This window comes from Plecotus auritus, assembly GCF_963455305.1.
Source record: "Plecotus auritus genome assembly, chromosome: 1".
NCBI lineage: Eukaryota > Metazoa > Chordata > Mammalia > Chiroptera > Vespertilionidae > Plecotus > Plecotus auritus.
This window is the reverse complement of record NC_137770.1, coordinates 245,226,179-245,242,571: the sequence shown is the minus strand read 5'-3', so window position 1 is coordinate 245,242,571 and position 16,393 is coordinate 245,226,179. Positions and strand designations below refer to the sequence as shown.

At 57.9% G+C, this 16,393-nt stretch overlaps 2 protein-coding genes across 3 annotated transcripts in view; one reads left to right on the top strand and one right to left on the bottom strand.

Moving 5' to 3' along the window:
• Nucleotides 1-8,017, bottom strand: part of EVC (EvC ciliary complex subunit 1) — a 53,515-nt gene extending 45,498 nt beyond the window's left edge. For both annotated transcript variants that reach the window (XM_080650563.1, XM_080650564.1), the window contains exons 1-2: nucleotides 7,611-8,017; nucleotides 4,532-4,657 (exon numbers count right to left, since the gene is read on the bottom strand). In XM_080650563.1, coding sequence (XP_080506689.1) covers nucleotides 4,532-4,657; nucleotides 7,611-7,784 — 300 coding nt within the window. In that variant the 5' untranslated portion in view covers nucleotides 7,785-8,017. The remainder of the gene's footprint in view (nucleotides 1-4,531; nucleotides 4,658-7,610) is intronic.
• Nucleotides 8,018-10,419: 2,402 nt separating this feature from the next.
• Nucleotides 10,420-16,393, top strand: part of EVC2 (EvC ciliary complex subunit 2) — a 71,503-nt gene continuing 65,529 nt past the window's right edge. The window contains exons 1-2 of the mRNA XM_080687438.1: nucleotides 10,420-10,673; nucleotides 15,963-16,031. Coding sequence (XP_080543564.1) covers nucleotides 10,473-10,673; nucleotides 15,963-16,031 — 270 coding nt within the window. The 5' untranslated portion in view covers nucleotides 10,420-10,472. The remainder of the gene's footprint in view (nucleotides 10,674-15,962; nucleotides 16,032-16,393) is intronic.

Genomic DNA, 16,393 nt, shown 5'->3' with positions numbered 1-16,393 from the left:
GATGGGCAGGTGAGTGGATGGATGGATGGATGGATGGGCAGGTGAGTGGATGGATGGATGGATAGATGGATGGGCAGGTGAGTGGGTGGATGGATGGAGGGATAGATGGATGGGCAGGTGAGTGGATGGATGGATGGATGGATGGATGGATTGATGGATGGATGGATGGCCAGGTGAGTGGATGGATGGATGGATAGATGGATGGGCAGGTGAGTAGGTGGATGGATAGATGGATGGGCAGGTGAGTGGATGGATGGATGGATGGATGGATGGATGGATAGATGGATGGGCAGGTCAGTGGATGGATGGATGGATGGATGGATGGATGGATGGATGGATGGATCGATCGATGGGCAAGTGAGTGGATGGTGGATGGGTAGATGGGTGGATGGATAAATAGATGGATGGATGGATGGATAGATGGATGGGTAGATAGATGGATGGGCAGGTGAGTTGATGGACGGATGGATGGATGGATGGATGGATGGATAGACGGAGGGATGGATGGATGGGTGGATGGATGGATGGATGGATGGATGGATGGATGGATGGATAGATGGATGGGTGGATGGGCAGGTGAGTGGATGGATGGATGGATGGATGGACAAATACATGGGTAGATGAGTATACAGATGAATGTACAGATAAATGGGTAGATGGATGGACAGGTGAATAAGTGGGTGAACAGATGGATGAATGAGTGAATTAATGAACAAATGGGTAGATAGAGGAACTTACAGACAGCTGGAAAGATAGATGGGCAGGTAATGAATGGATGAATAGATGATGGATAGACAGACGGACGGACAAATGGGTGGGTACATGGACAGATGAATGGAAGGATAAATATGAATAGACGGATTGACAAGTGGGAGAATGGTGGATGGCTGGATGGGGGAGGGATAGATGTACTGACAGGTGATGAATGGGCAGAAAGAGGTTAAGCAGCACATGCATTTATTCCTAGTCTTCACCTTTGGAAGAAAGCAGGATTTAAATACCATGACAATAATGACCAAGAGTGTTCCTAAAACTGTACACCACATTTTAGTGGAAAAGTCCGACAGAATGATGTTAGCTGTGCCACTGGCATAAACACTTCATGTGGCAGTATTCACGCAAGACTTGGGGTTAGACCCCCCTCACACAAAAAGCAGAGGTGGGTGGTCTTTTCACTTTTCTGAGCCTTGGTCCTCCCAGACAGTGCCCCGGTAGGTACTTGTCCCCAGGGCCACGCAGGTGAAGCGCCCAGCGAGTGGCTGTGCAGGACAGAAGCGAGACCACAGCAGCTGGCAGCGGTGGTGCGGAGCCCACGAGGTCCTGCTCAGAAGCCACCCCGGGAAGCATTCCTGACCGCAGCAGGAGGGCTCTTCCCGCCCGCTCTCCACCCCGCCTCTCTCCATCCTGCGTCTCTCACCTCTCCCCTGCCAGCACGCCCCCTGCACGTGGCAGAGTCGATGCCAAATGAATGCTTTGGAAACAACCAGCACGTGGACGGAGGGGAGCAGGCCGGTAAGGCAGGAGCCTGGCGCCCAGACCTCCCACCCAAGCTCGAAGAGGCTGGTGGGGGAAACCCGCACCCACTCCCGCCTCACTGCTTTTCAGCTGAATCTTGCAGAAAGCGCTCTGTGACCATGAGCGAAACATACAGATTTTCCGCTCCCTCACCATGCGCAAGTTGACACAGCACCTGCCCGAGCAGCACCAGGCCCCGTACGTCTCCTGAGAGGGTTCCCCATGCTGCCCTACGGAGCAGGGCGGGGAGCGGCAGGGACCCGCTTCTTGTCGTTTCTATTCGTTCCTTGTGACTCGCAGAAATGGCTTAGGTGACAAGAATGGGACATGTGCCTCCTCCGTAAGCCCCCAAGGGTCTGGCGACAGAGGTTACCGTCTCCATTTCTCACACAGGAGAGATGAGCACAGAGAGGTTAAGCCACGTGCCCAGGGCTGCACAGCTAATACATGCCAGAACTGGGATTTGAACTCAGATCCCTGGCTCCAGAGGGGCCAACCAAGGCTGAGAGGGCGACACCCTCCATTTCATCCTCCGGGGCGATCAGATGACCTTTGAAACATGCAGTTCCCATCACTGTCCAGCTGCCAACCCTCCTGGCTGCCCTCTGACCCCGGGGGAGGACCATCCCCCAGTCCCCAGCCCCCAGCATCCAGTCTCGCTCTCTGCTTTTTGAGGACAAAAGCGAAGAATGGCAGTAAGATGAAACGTCTGTCTTCAGAACCAGTTACATCATTTGCGGGGCTCAGCACAAAATGAGGTCTTACTCAGAAATGATTAAGAAGTTCAAGACAGCCGAGGCTGGGAAGCAGGGGCGGGCCCGACGGAGCGCGGCCATGTGACTTCACAGGCCTGGCTGATGTTCGAGAGGAGACACACTCACTGAGAATTCCACGCGAAAGCAGAGAGGGCGCGGCCACTTGAACCTCTTCACATGGAGGGAGAGAAGGACAGAAGACGTGAACAGGGAGAGGAAGGCCCAGCCCCTGCCTCCCGGGGTTCACCTTCAACAGGGAGGCACAAAACAAAAACTGCGCTTCCTGCGAAAAGCACTGTCCGGCCGGCGTGGCTCCGTGGCTGAGCGTCGACCTCTGAACCAGGAGGTCACGATGTGATTCCTGATCAGGACACAGGCCGGGGTGGCGGGCTCCATCCCCAGCGTGGGGCGTGCAGGAGGCAGCCGATCCATGCTTCTCTCTCATCATGGATGTTTCTTTCTCTCTCTCTCTCCCTCTCCCGTCCTCTCTGAAGTCAATAAAAACAACCACCCATTTTCTGAGAAGGAAAGGATGCAGAGGTTGGACCACCTGACACCTATGGGAGCAGGACCTGAGGACGGGGCGCCCGGGCCCGTGCAGGAAAACACAGTCCCAGCTGATGGTGTCACCCCAGCCGCGTGGGAGACCTGAGACTGGTGGCTCTTCCATTCTGTCCCCTGGGGTGCGCCATCCCCTCGGGGGCAGGCCCAGGGCCGGTCCTGGTGCCTGTCAGCGGACGGAGGACCGGAGGCACTCAGCACGGCCTTGGGCAGGGCCTGGCTGTGTGTGGATTCTCAGGGCTCCCCAGTTCAGAGCTCCTCCTAGCTGACAAACTCCCAGCTGCAGCCACGCGGTGATTCAGGAACCTGGAGGCAGTGCACATTTCAATGCAAACCTTCTTCCGCCAAAGCAATGCCATTATTCAGGCAATCAGTGAGAGCATGACTGAAGGGAAGGAGAGGCATCTCACCCACCACCAGGGCAGGACGCAGAGAAGCGAGCCGGGGCTGGAGCCGCGCGCCCGGGAGCCTAGGGGGACTGTGTTTGTTTTTGGCTGACGTGAGCTGTTTCTCTAGAGCTCAGACCAGGAGTGATGGGAGGCACGTGTGCCTCGGTTCTCTGGGCCTTATAGGACACGGGGGTCACAGCGGGACGCGCCCTGTCAGAGTCAGTCCCCTGCCCCGTCTCTGAGGCGCTGTCTGCAGGGGCATCTGGGCCAGCCAGTCCCCGGAGCGGGCAGATCTTTAACTCAACGCTGGCAATTATTAGCTCGACAAGGGCGTGGCCTGGGCACAGCTCAACAGCTCACAGGGAGAAAACATGCGTGTGCCTCCTGGGAGGTGGAAGGCCGTGGCTCCCTGCACACGCTGCTTCGGCCTTATTCCGCGGCAGGAATGATCCCAGTGGACTCCCGGGGACCCCGAGGAGCCGGCAGATCACTGTCATCAGTAAAGCTGAGAATCTGGAGGCTCAGAGAGGTTCTGTTTCTTGCCCCACATCACACAGCAAACAGGTGGCAGAGCTGGGACTGGGTTCCGGGATCCTGGATCCCACCCAGGAAGCGATGCTCCCCGGAAGGCTGGGGCTGGACTGCGTGGGGGGCCAGGAAGGGGGTACAGAGAGAATCCATCTTTGGATATCTCCATCCAAGGCCCAGGACTCCACCTCCTAGATGTTTACTTCATTTTTACTTAAAAGAAATAAAGCCAAATGAAAGCAAACGAACCTATGCACACACATTCACAGAGGCCTTATTCGGAATAGCGGACACCACCCACGCCACGCCGGCCACATCACCACGCCGGCCACATCCCCACGCCGGGCCACGCGATCGCAGGACGAATGACTAACAGGTGCGAGGACGTGGCTGCCTCTCAGAGGCGGGACATGAGAACATGCAGGCCCCAGACGCACGTGTGAAAGCCTGGGACGCAAAGCCAGGGGCAGCGCTGGAAACGCTGCAGTGGTTGCCTCGGGAAGGGGGCTGGGGTAGGGGTGGGCTGGAAAGGGGCGCAGGGCGCTGGGAAGCTTTCCAGGGGTGCAACGTCCCTGACTGGGGTACCGGGGTCCAGGGTGTACACAGCTGTCACCCATCAAACTGGAAGCTGAACCCCTTGCCTGTTACGGTGTGTAAATGATACCTCAAAAGGAAGCCCACTGGCCCTCTCTGTCAGAGGCTCGTCTGGAGGCACCCGTGCGGGCAGGGGGGACGGAGGACACCCACGTGCACCTGGGCAGACACACCACACACCCCACTTACGTCCAGAGCCTCCGCATCCTTTGAGGCCCGCGCCCCTCTCTTCCTCCTCCTGGGCGGGGAGCCGGCTTCGGACGGGGTCTGGGCCCTAGACTCCAAGTTCTTGAGCAGACTCTGGGCGTCGTCTACCTAAAACCCAAAGGTGGGGACAGGTTGGAGTCCGCAGCCCAGGGCCCCCGGGACAGTGCCATCAGGTCCCCACGCCCAGCGGTCACGCCTGCTCAGCTCCGGGCTGCCACCTGGCCCCGTGTGCACTGCCCCGTCTCTCACTCCCACTTGGGGGGCAGCTACATCCTGCCAGGCTGTCCAGGTGTCACCCTGAGAAGCCCCAGAACCCCCTCTCAGCATGTCCTCAGGCCCTGGAGGCAACCCTTGGGTCAAAGCACATTCCACTGTTCCTCAGGGCGGTGGCCCGTAACCTGGGAGCCCCTGAATGCTTAGCGGCTCATCTCAAGAAACAGCGCCTAAATATTCATTTTCCTGTTCTTCCCACTGACGTCACGGGGTGACTTCTCAGAAAATGTGTTCGATTACCTTAAATTACAGAGCGGCTTTATTGTGAACGGCAGGTGACCACCCCGCTGTGCAGATTGTGCATTTGCAAATTCGAGAGCTCGCTAAACTCTGTCTGTAACCCCGAACCTACACCTGGGTGCTGCTGTGGTCCTTCCTGGGCGTGAGGGCGGTGAAAGGTGTGAGTGCCTTTTCCTGCTGAGAATGAACCGCCTCTGGCTCAGCTCACAACCGCGGGCCATCGCTCTCTTTGTGTTCTATCTAGTGCCTTTTTTTTTTTTTTGCTTTTTTGTAGCAATTCTGTTGTTTAAAGTGACCGCTACGCGCAGGCTGCAGTGTGGTCTAGCGTCCGGAGCACCAGAAGGCTGCGGCGCGCTCCGGGGAGAAAATGCGCGCGAGAGACATTTCGCTCAGGCCTGACTTACAGCGGTTGGCCAGGCGTTCAATGTTATCAACAGGACCTATTAAGTAACGTGTCTTTACACAGGAGCACACGTGAAACAAGGCTACGTATCGATCGGTGACGAGAACGTGATGACTAGAACCTCTCAGGAGCCTCGCCTTGTACGCCCTCTCCGGGGCACTGGCTCAGTTTTGCTCATTCTGTGTTTGCAGGGAACATAAGTCTCAATGTATTTTAAATCCTAGTATGCCGGAGACACTGGTCGAGTCCCTCTTGGACCACTGTCTGCTCATGGATAGCATCTTTGAACAAGAAATATCAGCCGCCCTAACTGCTTTGGCTCAGTGGATAGAGCATCAGCCTGTGGACTGAAGGGTCCCGGGTTCGATTCCGGTCAAGGGCATAGACCTTGGTTGTGGGCACATCCCCAGTAGGGAGTGTACAGGAGGCAGCTGATTGATGTTGTTTCTCTCTCATCGATGTTTCTAACTCTCTATCCTTCTCCCTTCCTCTCTGTAAAAAATCAATAAAATATATTTAAAAAAAAATATATCAGCCGTTTGTCAGCGAGTTCATCAGCTACTATTACGGAACATCTAACGCTGGTAGGTGTCAAGCCTTCTTCTAGGGAACAGAGAAATGGACAACACAAAGCCCCTGACTTCCTGGAGCTCCCATTCTAGCGCCACAAGAGAGATGTCAACAAAGAATCCTATCCTCCATAATAAATCCTATCCTACTCTATATAATAATAATAATAATAATAATAATAATGAGGTAATATGCAAATGGTTGTTTCGCCATGATGCGTAACGACCAAACAGCCGGAGGGCGGGGTGGCGAGCTATGTGCAGGAGAGCTATGAATGGCGGTGGGCCTGGCGGCCAGCTGAGGTAAGCCGCAGCCAGCTACTCCCACACGGATGTGTGTGCAGGGCCACCCACTAGTAAGGAAATAAATAGTATGTCAGAGGTGACAAGTGCTATAGAGAAGAGGAATGGCGGGGGGAATGGAGAGCGATGGGAGGGACGTCTTCTTGGACAAGATGGCATTCGAGAAGGAACTGGATGGAAGTTGAGACAGCAAGCCATTCAGGTACCCTAGGGACAAGGCGCGGGCACAGCCAGTGCAAAGGCCCTGAGGCAGAAGCGTGCTCAGCATGTCCAGGGAAGCGGGGGCGGGTGCGGGGGGTGCAGATGATGAAGCCAGAGATGTAGGGGCATTTGCTTAGCAGTCATCGCGGCCCAGTACAGGGGTTGTGCAGGGGCGGCCCGGGTCGGACCTTCCTACAGCACTGCTCCAGGAGAGTCTCACCCAGCCCACAGGGGAGCATCAGTATTTTGCTCCCCAGTTAGAAATGACCAGGAGGCCAAGAGTCACCAGCCACGGGATTACAGACTTACATGAAAGACAGACAAACAAGAGGAAGAAGTAATCAGGGCACAGACGCCGCCTGGGGAAGAAGAAAACTTAAACCATGATAAGCTGCTCAGAGAGAGAGAGAAAAGGTTACATTCACCAAAGAACAGGATGGTGGAAGCACGGAACCTTCTGAGGACAAGAAGGAGCAGTCAGCACTCAATTCCGTGGTCCTGCTTCCCCTCCCAGAGCCCCTGAGGCTGTAAGACTCCGAAGACTCTGATGTTACTGTCCTCTGTCTCCTGCAGGCTGTGACCCTCCAGTCCAAGGCAGGGTCTGTCCTATTCACTGAGGCGGCTCTAAGACCCGGCTAGAGCGGTGCCCCGAAACTTTTCCTGTAGGGGTGCATGAATGAATGCATGCATGAGTGCAGCCTCAGGCAGCAGCGGGGACTCAGGAGAGGCTAACTAGTAACGCACAGAGCAAGGAAGCAGAACGGCCATCCAGGGGTGGGATCCCCAGCCCTCTGGTCTCCAGGCCGGGCTGGGCCCCTGCCAGCAGTCCAACCCCCTGATGCTAGATGCTGAGGCCCAGGCCAGGAGGACTTGAGCGGATGTTTACATCACGTGGCAGGCACCGCCTCCAGCATCCTCCTGGACCCTAAGGGGAGCCCGGAGCGAGGACCAGTTGCGCGCGAAGCCCGCGATCACGCTCCAGTGGACGCAGAGCCCAGGCTCGCAACCCAGGGGCCTAGGAAGACCGCGCCCCGTGCGCCCCACACTCTGACTGCAGGCTCGGCCGACCTACCTGGTGTCGGGGCCGCGGGCGCGCGGCGCGGCAGCCAAGCCAGAGGCCGAGGCCGAGGCCAAGCGCGGCGCCCAGCAGCACGGCGGGGGCCAGCAGCGCGGGCACAGGCTGCACCGCGTCCCGGCCCAGCAGCAGCCGCGCGTCGCTCCTGCAGTCCGCCCCGCCGCGGGCCATCGGAGGGCGCTCAGGCCGCGGCCCGGCCGCATCCCGCCGGCCGGCAGGCACCGCTCCGGCCCGCCGTCCGGTGCACCGTCACCGCCAGGTCGGCGACGCCGGACTCGGAGCCCGGAGCCCGGAGCCGGGGCGGGCCAGGGGCTCTGCGCGCTCTCGCGACTTTCCGGCCTGTGTAGTCTCCTTTCCCGGTCTTCTTTCCCGGGTCCCGGCGCAGCCTGAGCCGGAGGGAGGAGCCTCGATCTTCCGCCCAAAACTTTGAGCCGCCCCCGCCCCAGCCCTGCCTTTGTACTGAGCATGCCCGGAGGGAGCTGTTTTGCAGCCGGAGAACTTTGGGGAGGGTTCTTGGTGTACCCTGGGCCTCCGGACTTCAGCGCAGAGGGGTGCCCATCCGCGGAGGAGGGTGTTGCTTGGAGACGTTTACTGGGCGCTTTCAATACGCCTAGCGTTCAGCCTGCGGAACTCAGTAACTTTCTCGGCAACCCTGGGGATGGGTACTATCACCCCCGCATCCTCCCCGCGAGGAAGCGCAGAGTGAGAGTCACGTGACTCAGGGCAGGTCCGACTCCAGCCTGGCCTCCACCTCCACCCCTGCCCCTGGCCACCCTTGGGCGGCACAGGCCACCACTGCCTCTGAACTTGTTCTTAAGATTTCCTCTAAGACAGTGTGCACAAAGACGGTTACTCCCAGCCCCCAGGAGAAACCAGAGGCTGCGTGGGCATTCCTTCCCTGGGCATTTACAGCAGACCTGCCGCTCCCACCAGCACCAGGCCAGCAAGGAACCAGACAAGGTCAGGCATGGAGGGTCGCACGCCCGTGCGGGGAGAGAAACAACCAGATGTGTTCAGCTTGCTCTTCCTTGCAGCAAACATTAGCTGAGCAGCTGCTATGTGCCAGCTCTTGCCCTGGGGCTGGGGGGGGGGCACAGCAGTGAACACACATGTGTACACACACATACACACACTCTTACAGGTGGGAGCTTAATTCCCTAGGAGGGCTGGGGCAGGGGGCCCACGGGGAGCGCTACAATGGCTTCTGTGTTCTTAACCTGGACACCCAGCTCACACTTCTAGTTTTTTTCACCATTTCCTCATCAGCCCTTCCGGGGGGGGGGGGGGGGACAGGCTGGGAACTTTACCCAGATTTAGTTTTTATAGATGGAGAAACTGACACTAGGGAGGAAAAGTTGCCACGAGGCAATGGGACAGGGGTGTTGACGCCTGTGTCTGTCTGGCTCCGGGGCTCAGAGGATGCATGTAGCGCTTCTTAAAATGTGCATTTAGAAGCATCTCCAAGGCTCCTGGGAAGGTCTGTGGGGGCAATAACCCGGGGTTCTTGCTTTATGAGGGCTATTTCCTTGGTTACCCAAGCTTTAGTTTGTTGTTGTTTTAATATATTTTTATTGATTTCAGAGAGGAAGGGAGAGGGAGAGAGAGATGGAAACATCAACGATGAGAGGGAATCATTGATTGGCTGCCTCCTGCAAGCCCCCCACTGGGGATTAAGACCGAAACCACAACCCGGACAGGTGCCCTGACCTCTTGGCTCCTGGTCAATGCTCAACCGCTGAGCCACACCCGGCCGGGTACTCAAGCGTTAGTTTTAAAAATGTGGTGTTTGCATTTGACTTTATTACAAAGTGGTTTGAATATTAAAATCGTCTTTTCAATTGCTCATTGTCAGACAGAGTTGAGGGTCCAGTCACATGCGATCACTTAGAAGCCTTTGGCTGGTCTCACGCCTGGCACACTGCCGGGGACCCTCTGTGGGAAGCTTAGCTGATAAATCCTCGGATCCCCAGATCCCTGCACCTTGTCCATGTGAACTCAGAGAAGGCCTGTCCTGGGAGGGGGAGGAAGGGGCTGGGGTTGCCGCCTTCCTGGCCGGAGGCTGCAGGCATGAGAGGAGCCCTCTCCCCCGGGAACAGCTGGGAACTGTAACCGAGGGCCCGCGGAGCAGGAGGACGGGAGACAGTGAGCCGCCAGGCCTCTGGGTCTGTCTCCTTTCCTCCCTCCATGGCAAGGCACAGCTTGTCCCCAGGAGGAGTCCCGGGAGTTTGCTCAGCTGCTCCTCCGGCTCCAGGCACCAACTCACAGCGAGGGCTCAGGCAGTGGGTGCCCGACCAGAAATGAGAGTCACCGTTCCGTCTCTGCCCTGAACTGCCAGGCTCTACCCTCCTGCCCCGCCCCCCAGCCCCTGTCTGTGCTGTCCCGCCCCCTCTGGGCTCCCCAGGACACGTGGCATCGCCTGTCCAAAAGCTTCTGGGGGGGGGGCGCACAGGTGGGCTGGGCAGACCCTGGTTCCAGCCAGGTGTGGCTTTCCGGAAAAGGTGGGTCTCAGCCATGACTTCAGAGAACAATGTGGGCCTTAGTGGAGGGGCACTCGGAGCCCCTGGAATCTTTGGGAGCAGGGGGGTCCCCGGGTCTGCTGTGGGTAGTGCCGAGCCCCCGGATGGGCGTGCGCTCACCCAAGTGTGGCCACCGGCGCGCCAGCCTGGCCCGCTCCCTCCCACCCCGTCCTCGGCCGGGACCGCCTCCGCCCTCCGAGCCCAGCCACTGGCGACTTCCAGAAAACTTCCCGGGGGCTGGGGCGCGCACTGGGCATGCTCGGCGGCGGGGCGGGCCCGGGCCCGGAAGCGGCCGAAACGCCGCCGCGCCCGCCACTTTGGAGCCGCGGAGCGGGGGCGGGCGATGGGCTGGGCGGCCTCCCCGGGGCACGCCACTTGGGTGCTGGCTGGGGGCCTCCTGGTCGCCGCCTTGGCGCTGCCCGCTGTGCCCGGGGTCCGAGGCCGGCTCCCCGTGGGCCCGGGTCCCCTCCAGCATCCCCTCGGCGCGCAGGCGCCCCCTGACCCCCGCGCAGCCCCCGGGGCGGGCCCTGAGCTCGCGGCGCAGGTAAGGAGGGCCGCCCTTCTCGGGTCTGACTTGGGCGGCTGGGCTCCGTGGAGCCCGGGACCTGAGCAGAAAGGGAGGGCGCAGGGGGCAATGTGAAAGTTTGGGGAGTTCAGGCGCACAGAGCGTCTTAGGGAGGGGGCGCCGGTGCTAAGAGAACAGTTTGGGGATCACTGGCTGGAGTTGGGGATCACTGGCTGGAGTTGTGCCTAACCGCACTCTCCTGGCGGATGGATTTAGCCACTTCCCTCTCCACCCAGCTCCTCCCTCTGCGGTCCCCAAACTGGGGAAGGCACGAAGCCCTGGCTGTCACCTAGATTTCACCCCTTCTGCCCAAAATGGTCACCAGTCCTGCTGCCTTTTTCTCCTGATCAGCTCAGATGTCTGCCCCTCCCGCAGGGCCGCCTGCCCTGGTTCAGTCCCCACCCCCTCCCCTCTGGCCTTCCGTGACTTTTCTCTGGGTCTCCCCGGGCCCCCTGATTTGTGCTCTCTCCCATCCGTCTCCCCCAGATCTCTAGGTGGTCTGTCCAGGTGTATACCTCTGACCACTTCCCTCCGCTGTTTACACCCCGATGTCCATGGCAAACCCCGGCCTGTGTTCCCAGGAATGTGGGTTCAGGGGCTAGCCCCACCCTGGGGTCCTCCCGCCCTCCTTCACCCAGCTCCCTGGTCCAGGAGGGGTCTCTACCTGCTGCCCAGGCCACCTGCGGCGGGGGCTACAGATTGTAGGTCTCTTGAATGAGGTCTCCTTCACTTTCTATTATTGGTTCTCAGGTTTTTCTTAGAGAAGCCAAAAGTGATACTATGGTGTCAATTACTGAGCTTTTAAAAAGTACCCTGACAGACATTCCACAGGGTCCCCTTGCCTGTTCCTGCCACCAAGGACGGAAGTACGTGGCCTGGCTTTGCAGGGAGCCCTGTGCTCAGGCCCTGGCCCCCAGTCCAGAGGCGCCCCCCCCTCCACTCCCCCTTGCTGTTCTGTACCTGCTCCTCCCTTGGGGAAGCCAGTGCCGAACGTTCTGACAGAAGTTTGTCGCTAGGGTCTGCAAGAAGTGCTTTGAAAACCTGAACATAAATGCTCACTGTTAACTTATCCCTCTCTCTCTCCTCCTGCAAAGGTGAGCCGATAGGCAGTTACCCCATTTCCCACGTGGTTGCCACCTGCTCTGTCCAGTTCAATAGCCAGAGCCACGTGTGGCTGTTGAAACGTAAACATGTCAGTGCTCAGTGGCCCCTGTGCTGGTGGCTGATGTATTGGAAGCCTGGACCGTAGAACGTTCCCGTCCCCAATGGAAGTTCTGCAGGAGAGAAGGGTGCAGGGCGGAGTGGACAAGGGGCTTCGGGAGGGCCATTCGTCCCCAGTGCTTCCGGAGGGCCCCCGGGCCGGCTGTGCTCGCTCTGGGTGCTCGGGACACAAGCACCAGGGCAGTCTCTGCTCCTAAGAGACCTGCCTTCTCGGGGCAGGAGAAGGACACGAGGTAATGCTGTCGCTCTGGTGTGACACATGGTGGTTGAGGCTACAGAGAGGCATAAGTGGGCAAAGGGGACCGAGAGAGAGGGCGACAAGTGCCCTCCAGACAGGGTGGCCAGGGAGGCGCTTTGAGGAGGCGGCCCGTTGACCAGAGCCCTCCCTGTATGTAGTGAATGAGGTCAAGGTCATGTCGGGGAAGAGCTTTCCAGGCTGAGATAATAGTGAGACCAAGGCCATTGGTGGGTCTGCTTGATGTGGTCCAGGGCCAGCAAGGAGGCAGGTGTGGCAGGAGCAGAGTGGAGGGAGGGGAGGGAGGAGTGGTAGTGGGGAGGCCAGAGGGTGAGGAGGGGCCCAGAAAAGGCCCCGCAGGAAGAGTAGAGCCCGTGGTCGGGCCTCTGGCTGATACTCTGAGTAGGATGGAGGCCACGGGAGCAGGGACGCGACGTGCTCTGAGCCATCCTGTTAAACTTTGCAGGGGTGGGCAAACTTTTTGACTCGAGGGCCACAATGGGTTCTTAAACTGGACCGGAGGGCCGTAACAAAAGCATGGATGGAGTGTTTGTGTGAACTAATATAAATTCAAAGTAAAGGAGCGGAGGGGAGAGCAAGAGAACCCTCCGCTCTTTCGGCTCCGCGGGCTGGATAGAACAGCAGAACGGGCCGGATCTGGCCCGCGGGCCATAGTTTGCCCACGGCTGTGTTAAAGTATCCCTACGGCAGGGGTGAGAATAGATCACAGGGCAGCGGAGGGAGCCACGAGACCAAGGGAGGAGGCAGGTGGAGACCAGGCAGGCGATGGAGGTGAGCTGGACAGGGCGGTGATCGGCGCTGAGTTGTGGATATGTTTTGAAGGTAGAGTAGAGCCACTGGGATTTGCTGGGAGTGGGTGTGGGTTGACAGAGAGGAATCAAGGATGTAAGTGAAGACCTGGGGGTGCCCTAGCTAACTCACGGAAGCCTCTCACGGCAGCGCCTCCGTGTCTGCCGCCCTCAGCAGATGGAAGACTGGGGGTGCCCTAGCTAACTCACGGAAGCCTCTCACGGCAGCGCCTCCGTGTCTGCCGCCCTCCTGCATCAGCACCTCTGTGCTCAGCTGCCCCTTCTGTGTGTGTTTGCTCCACAAGCTGTGTTTCTTTTTCTTTTATAAATATACTAGAGGCCCGATGCACGAAAATTTGTGCAAGCGTAGGCCTTCCTTCCCCCAGCTGCCGACACCGGCTTCCCTCTGGCACCCGGGACCCAGGAGGCTTCCCTCTGGCCCAGGTTTCATCCGCAATGACACCCGGTCTAATTAGCATATTACCCTTTTATTATTATAGACTAGAGGCCTGAGGCACGAAATTCATGCAAGAGTAGGCCCCCACAGGAGAGAAGGGTGCAGGGCGGAGTGGACAAGGGTGCCGTGGCTTCATCCGGATGGTTGTTCTGCCGTTCAGCCATTTGGTCGAGTTGCATATTATGCTTTTATTATTATAGACTAGTTCCCCGGTGCACGGCTTCGTGCACATGGAAAGGAAATTAATTAGAAGGTGGCCATCAGGGTGGGACTGAGCTAGAAAGGCCAGACACACCCTGGCCTCCATCCTGGGGTGGTGCCGGGGCTCGAAGGGCATCTGCGGAGTGAGTGGGGTCCCTCAGGCAGGTGGGGTCCCTCGGCCTGGCCTTCGGGGATCGGGCTGAAACAGGCAGTCCAACATCCCCCGAAGGGTCCCGGTTGTGAGAGGGCACTCTGCAAAATTGCTGTTGCTTGGCAGTTACTGCGTTGAACGTCTGCCCCCTGGTGGTCAGTGCGTGTCATACCTACCAGCCAGTTGGCTGGTCGGCTGCTTGCTTAGCCTTTTACATACATCGATTTTTATTGATTTCAGAGAAGGGAGAGGAAGACAGAAACATCAATGATGAGAGAGAATCATTGATTGGCTGCCTTTTACATGCTCCCTGCTGGGGATCAAGCCCACAACCCAGCCATGTACCCTGACTGGGAATCGAACCGTGACCTCCTGGTTCATAGGTGGACGCTCAACCACTGAGCCACGCTGGCCGGCCGGGCCAAGCTGTGTTTCTGAGCCGGTTGTCTGCAGGATGCTGTATGAGCATCAGAGGACTCGCCAGCCAGGTCCCTGCGTGAGGTGGGGTGCTGGCATGTCACAGAGCCGGGAGCGTGGGGCGGGGCAGAGGCCTGGGCGGCAAAGGCTGCTGCGCGTCCAGGTGTCCTCCGGAGCATCACTTCTCCTCTGTGCGTCTTCGCGCCCCTGCGCAGTGGGAGGGCGGAGCTCTGGGGAGGGGGTGTGCGTTGTGGAAGGATCATAGGGTGTGGAGTCACACAGGCCGGGGTAGAGTCCCAGCTTCCTGCCTGTGCGACCTCAGGCTGGTGAGCTAGCCTCCATGAGCCTTAGTTTCCTCATCTCTAAAATGAGAGAAAATAGCCCTAACCGGTTTGGCTCAGTGGATAGAGCGTCGGCCTGCGGACTGAAGGGTCCCAGGTTCGATTCCAGTCAAGGGCATGTACCTTGGTTGCGGGCACATCCCCAGTAGGAGGTCTGCAGGAGGCAGCTGATCGATGTTTCTCTCCCATCGATGTTTCTAGCTCTCTATCCCTCTCCCTTCCTCTCTGTAGAAAATCAATAAAATATATTTAAAAAATAAATAAAATGGGAGAAATAGAATTTGGGTATGGCCTGGCCAGCGTGGCTCGGTGGTTGAGCATCGATCTATGAACCAGGAGGTCACGGTTCAATTCCCAGTCAGGGCACATACCCGGGTTGCAGGCTCCATCCCCAGTGGGGGGCGTGCAAGAGCCAGCCAATCCATGATTCTCTCTCATCATTGATGTTTCTGAATTTCTCCCTTTCCCTTCCTCTCTGAAATCAATAAAAATATATTTTAAATAAAAGGAATTTGGGTATATGGAGTGATGGGCATACACCGAGCACTAGGGAAATAATAGCCATTATTACAGTTACTGACGTCACGGAGAGCTTCCCGGTCTGTGACTCAGAGTATGTAGGTAAAGGGTGTGTCCTTACCCTGGGGGCCAGGCCCTGGGTCAGGGGGCATGTGGCAAGGGCAGAAGGAACACATTGTGAGGATGAGGGGCGGCGGGGGCTGGCGTCTGGTGGGCGAGCCCGGGCTCTTCATTGGGATTTTACAGGGGAGCCACGGCCGGGCTGGAGGGGGCCAGACCTGGGCGCCTTCTCTGCATGGATGATGGACCAGCTGACAGGAGGCCGCCTCGTGCACGGCGGCCCACGTCCACTCGGTCACCGCTGTGTGGGCTGGCGTGCCCCGTGACGGCCAGGAGGCGTGAGCGGTCATTAATGCCTCCGGCTGAGATGCCAGCCCCGGTTTGTGGCGTCCCTGTGGCAGCGGGGGTCGCTCCCATGCACCCCAGACCAGGAAAAGCCCGCATTCTTCCTCACTCATGGGTTTAGGATCCAATCCTTTACCGCTCATTAAAAAAAGCCTCCGAGGTGACGTGAGGCCGTTCCTGGGCCAGCACAGTGGTCGGCAAACTCCTTAGTCCACAGAGCCAAATATCCACAGCACAACGATGGAAATTTCTTTGGAGAGCCACATTTTTTAAACTTAAACTTCTTCTAACGTCACTTCTTCAAAATAGACTCGCCCAGGCCGTGGTATTTTGTGGAAGAGCCACACTCAAGGGGCCAAAGAGCCGCATGTGGCTCGCGAGCCGCAGTTTGCCGACCACGGGGCTAGCAGAAGTCATTCTTTACCCCCCCAAAAGCGCACCTTGCATTTTTCCTAAACGCGTGCGGCGTGACATGGTTTTTGTTTTGTAATAATTTCTGTATTTTCTTGTAGCCTGGACACATTTCAAGAGACACTCAAGGAACGTCTGAGAATGGAGTGATTTTTCAGAAATGTGCAGTGGTAAGTTCTCAGAGGGGGCTCACGCTCGGAGGGGAGATAATGGGGTTTTGCCCACATCATGGATGCACGAGGTGATGAGATTAAGAGCTGGGAGATCGCAGGGTTACCTACCCAGGTCTGGGCACGTGAGCGATGAGCTGGCCGGCGAGGGATTTACATGTTATTTCACCAGGGCTACGTTTTCTGGTGGCGATGAAATTAGTGTTAGCAAAAATCCACTGGGATCCCTTAGAGTAGGTTTTCACATGGCTGTGGTGCTTGACAGTTGGAAGAGTTGTTTATCAGGGGTCCTCAAACTTTTTAAACAGGGCCAGTTCACTGTCCCTCAGACCATTGGAGGGCCGGACTATAGTTTAAAAATA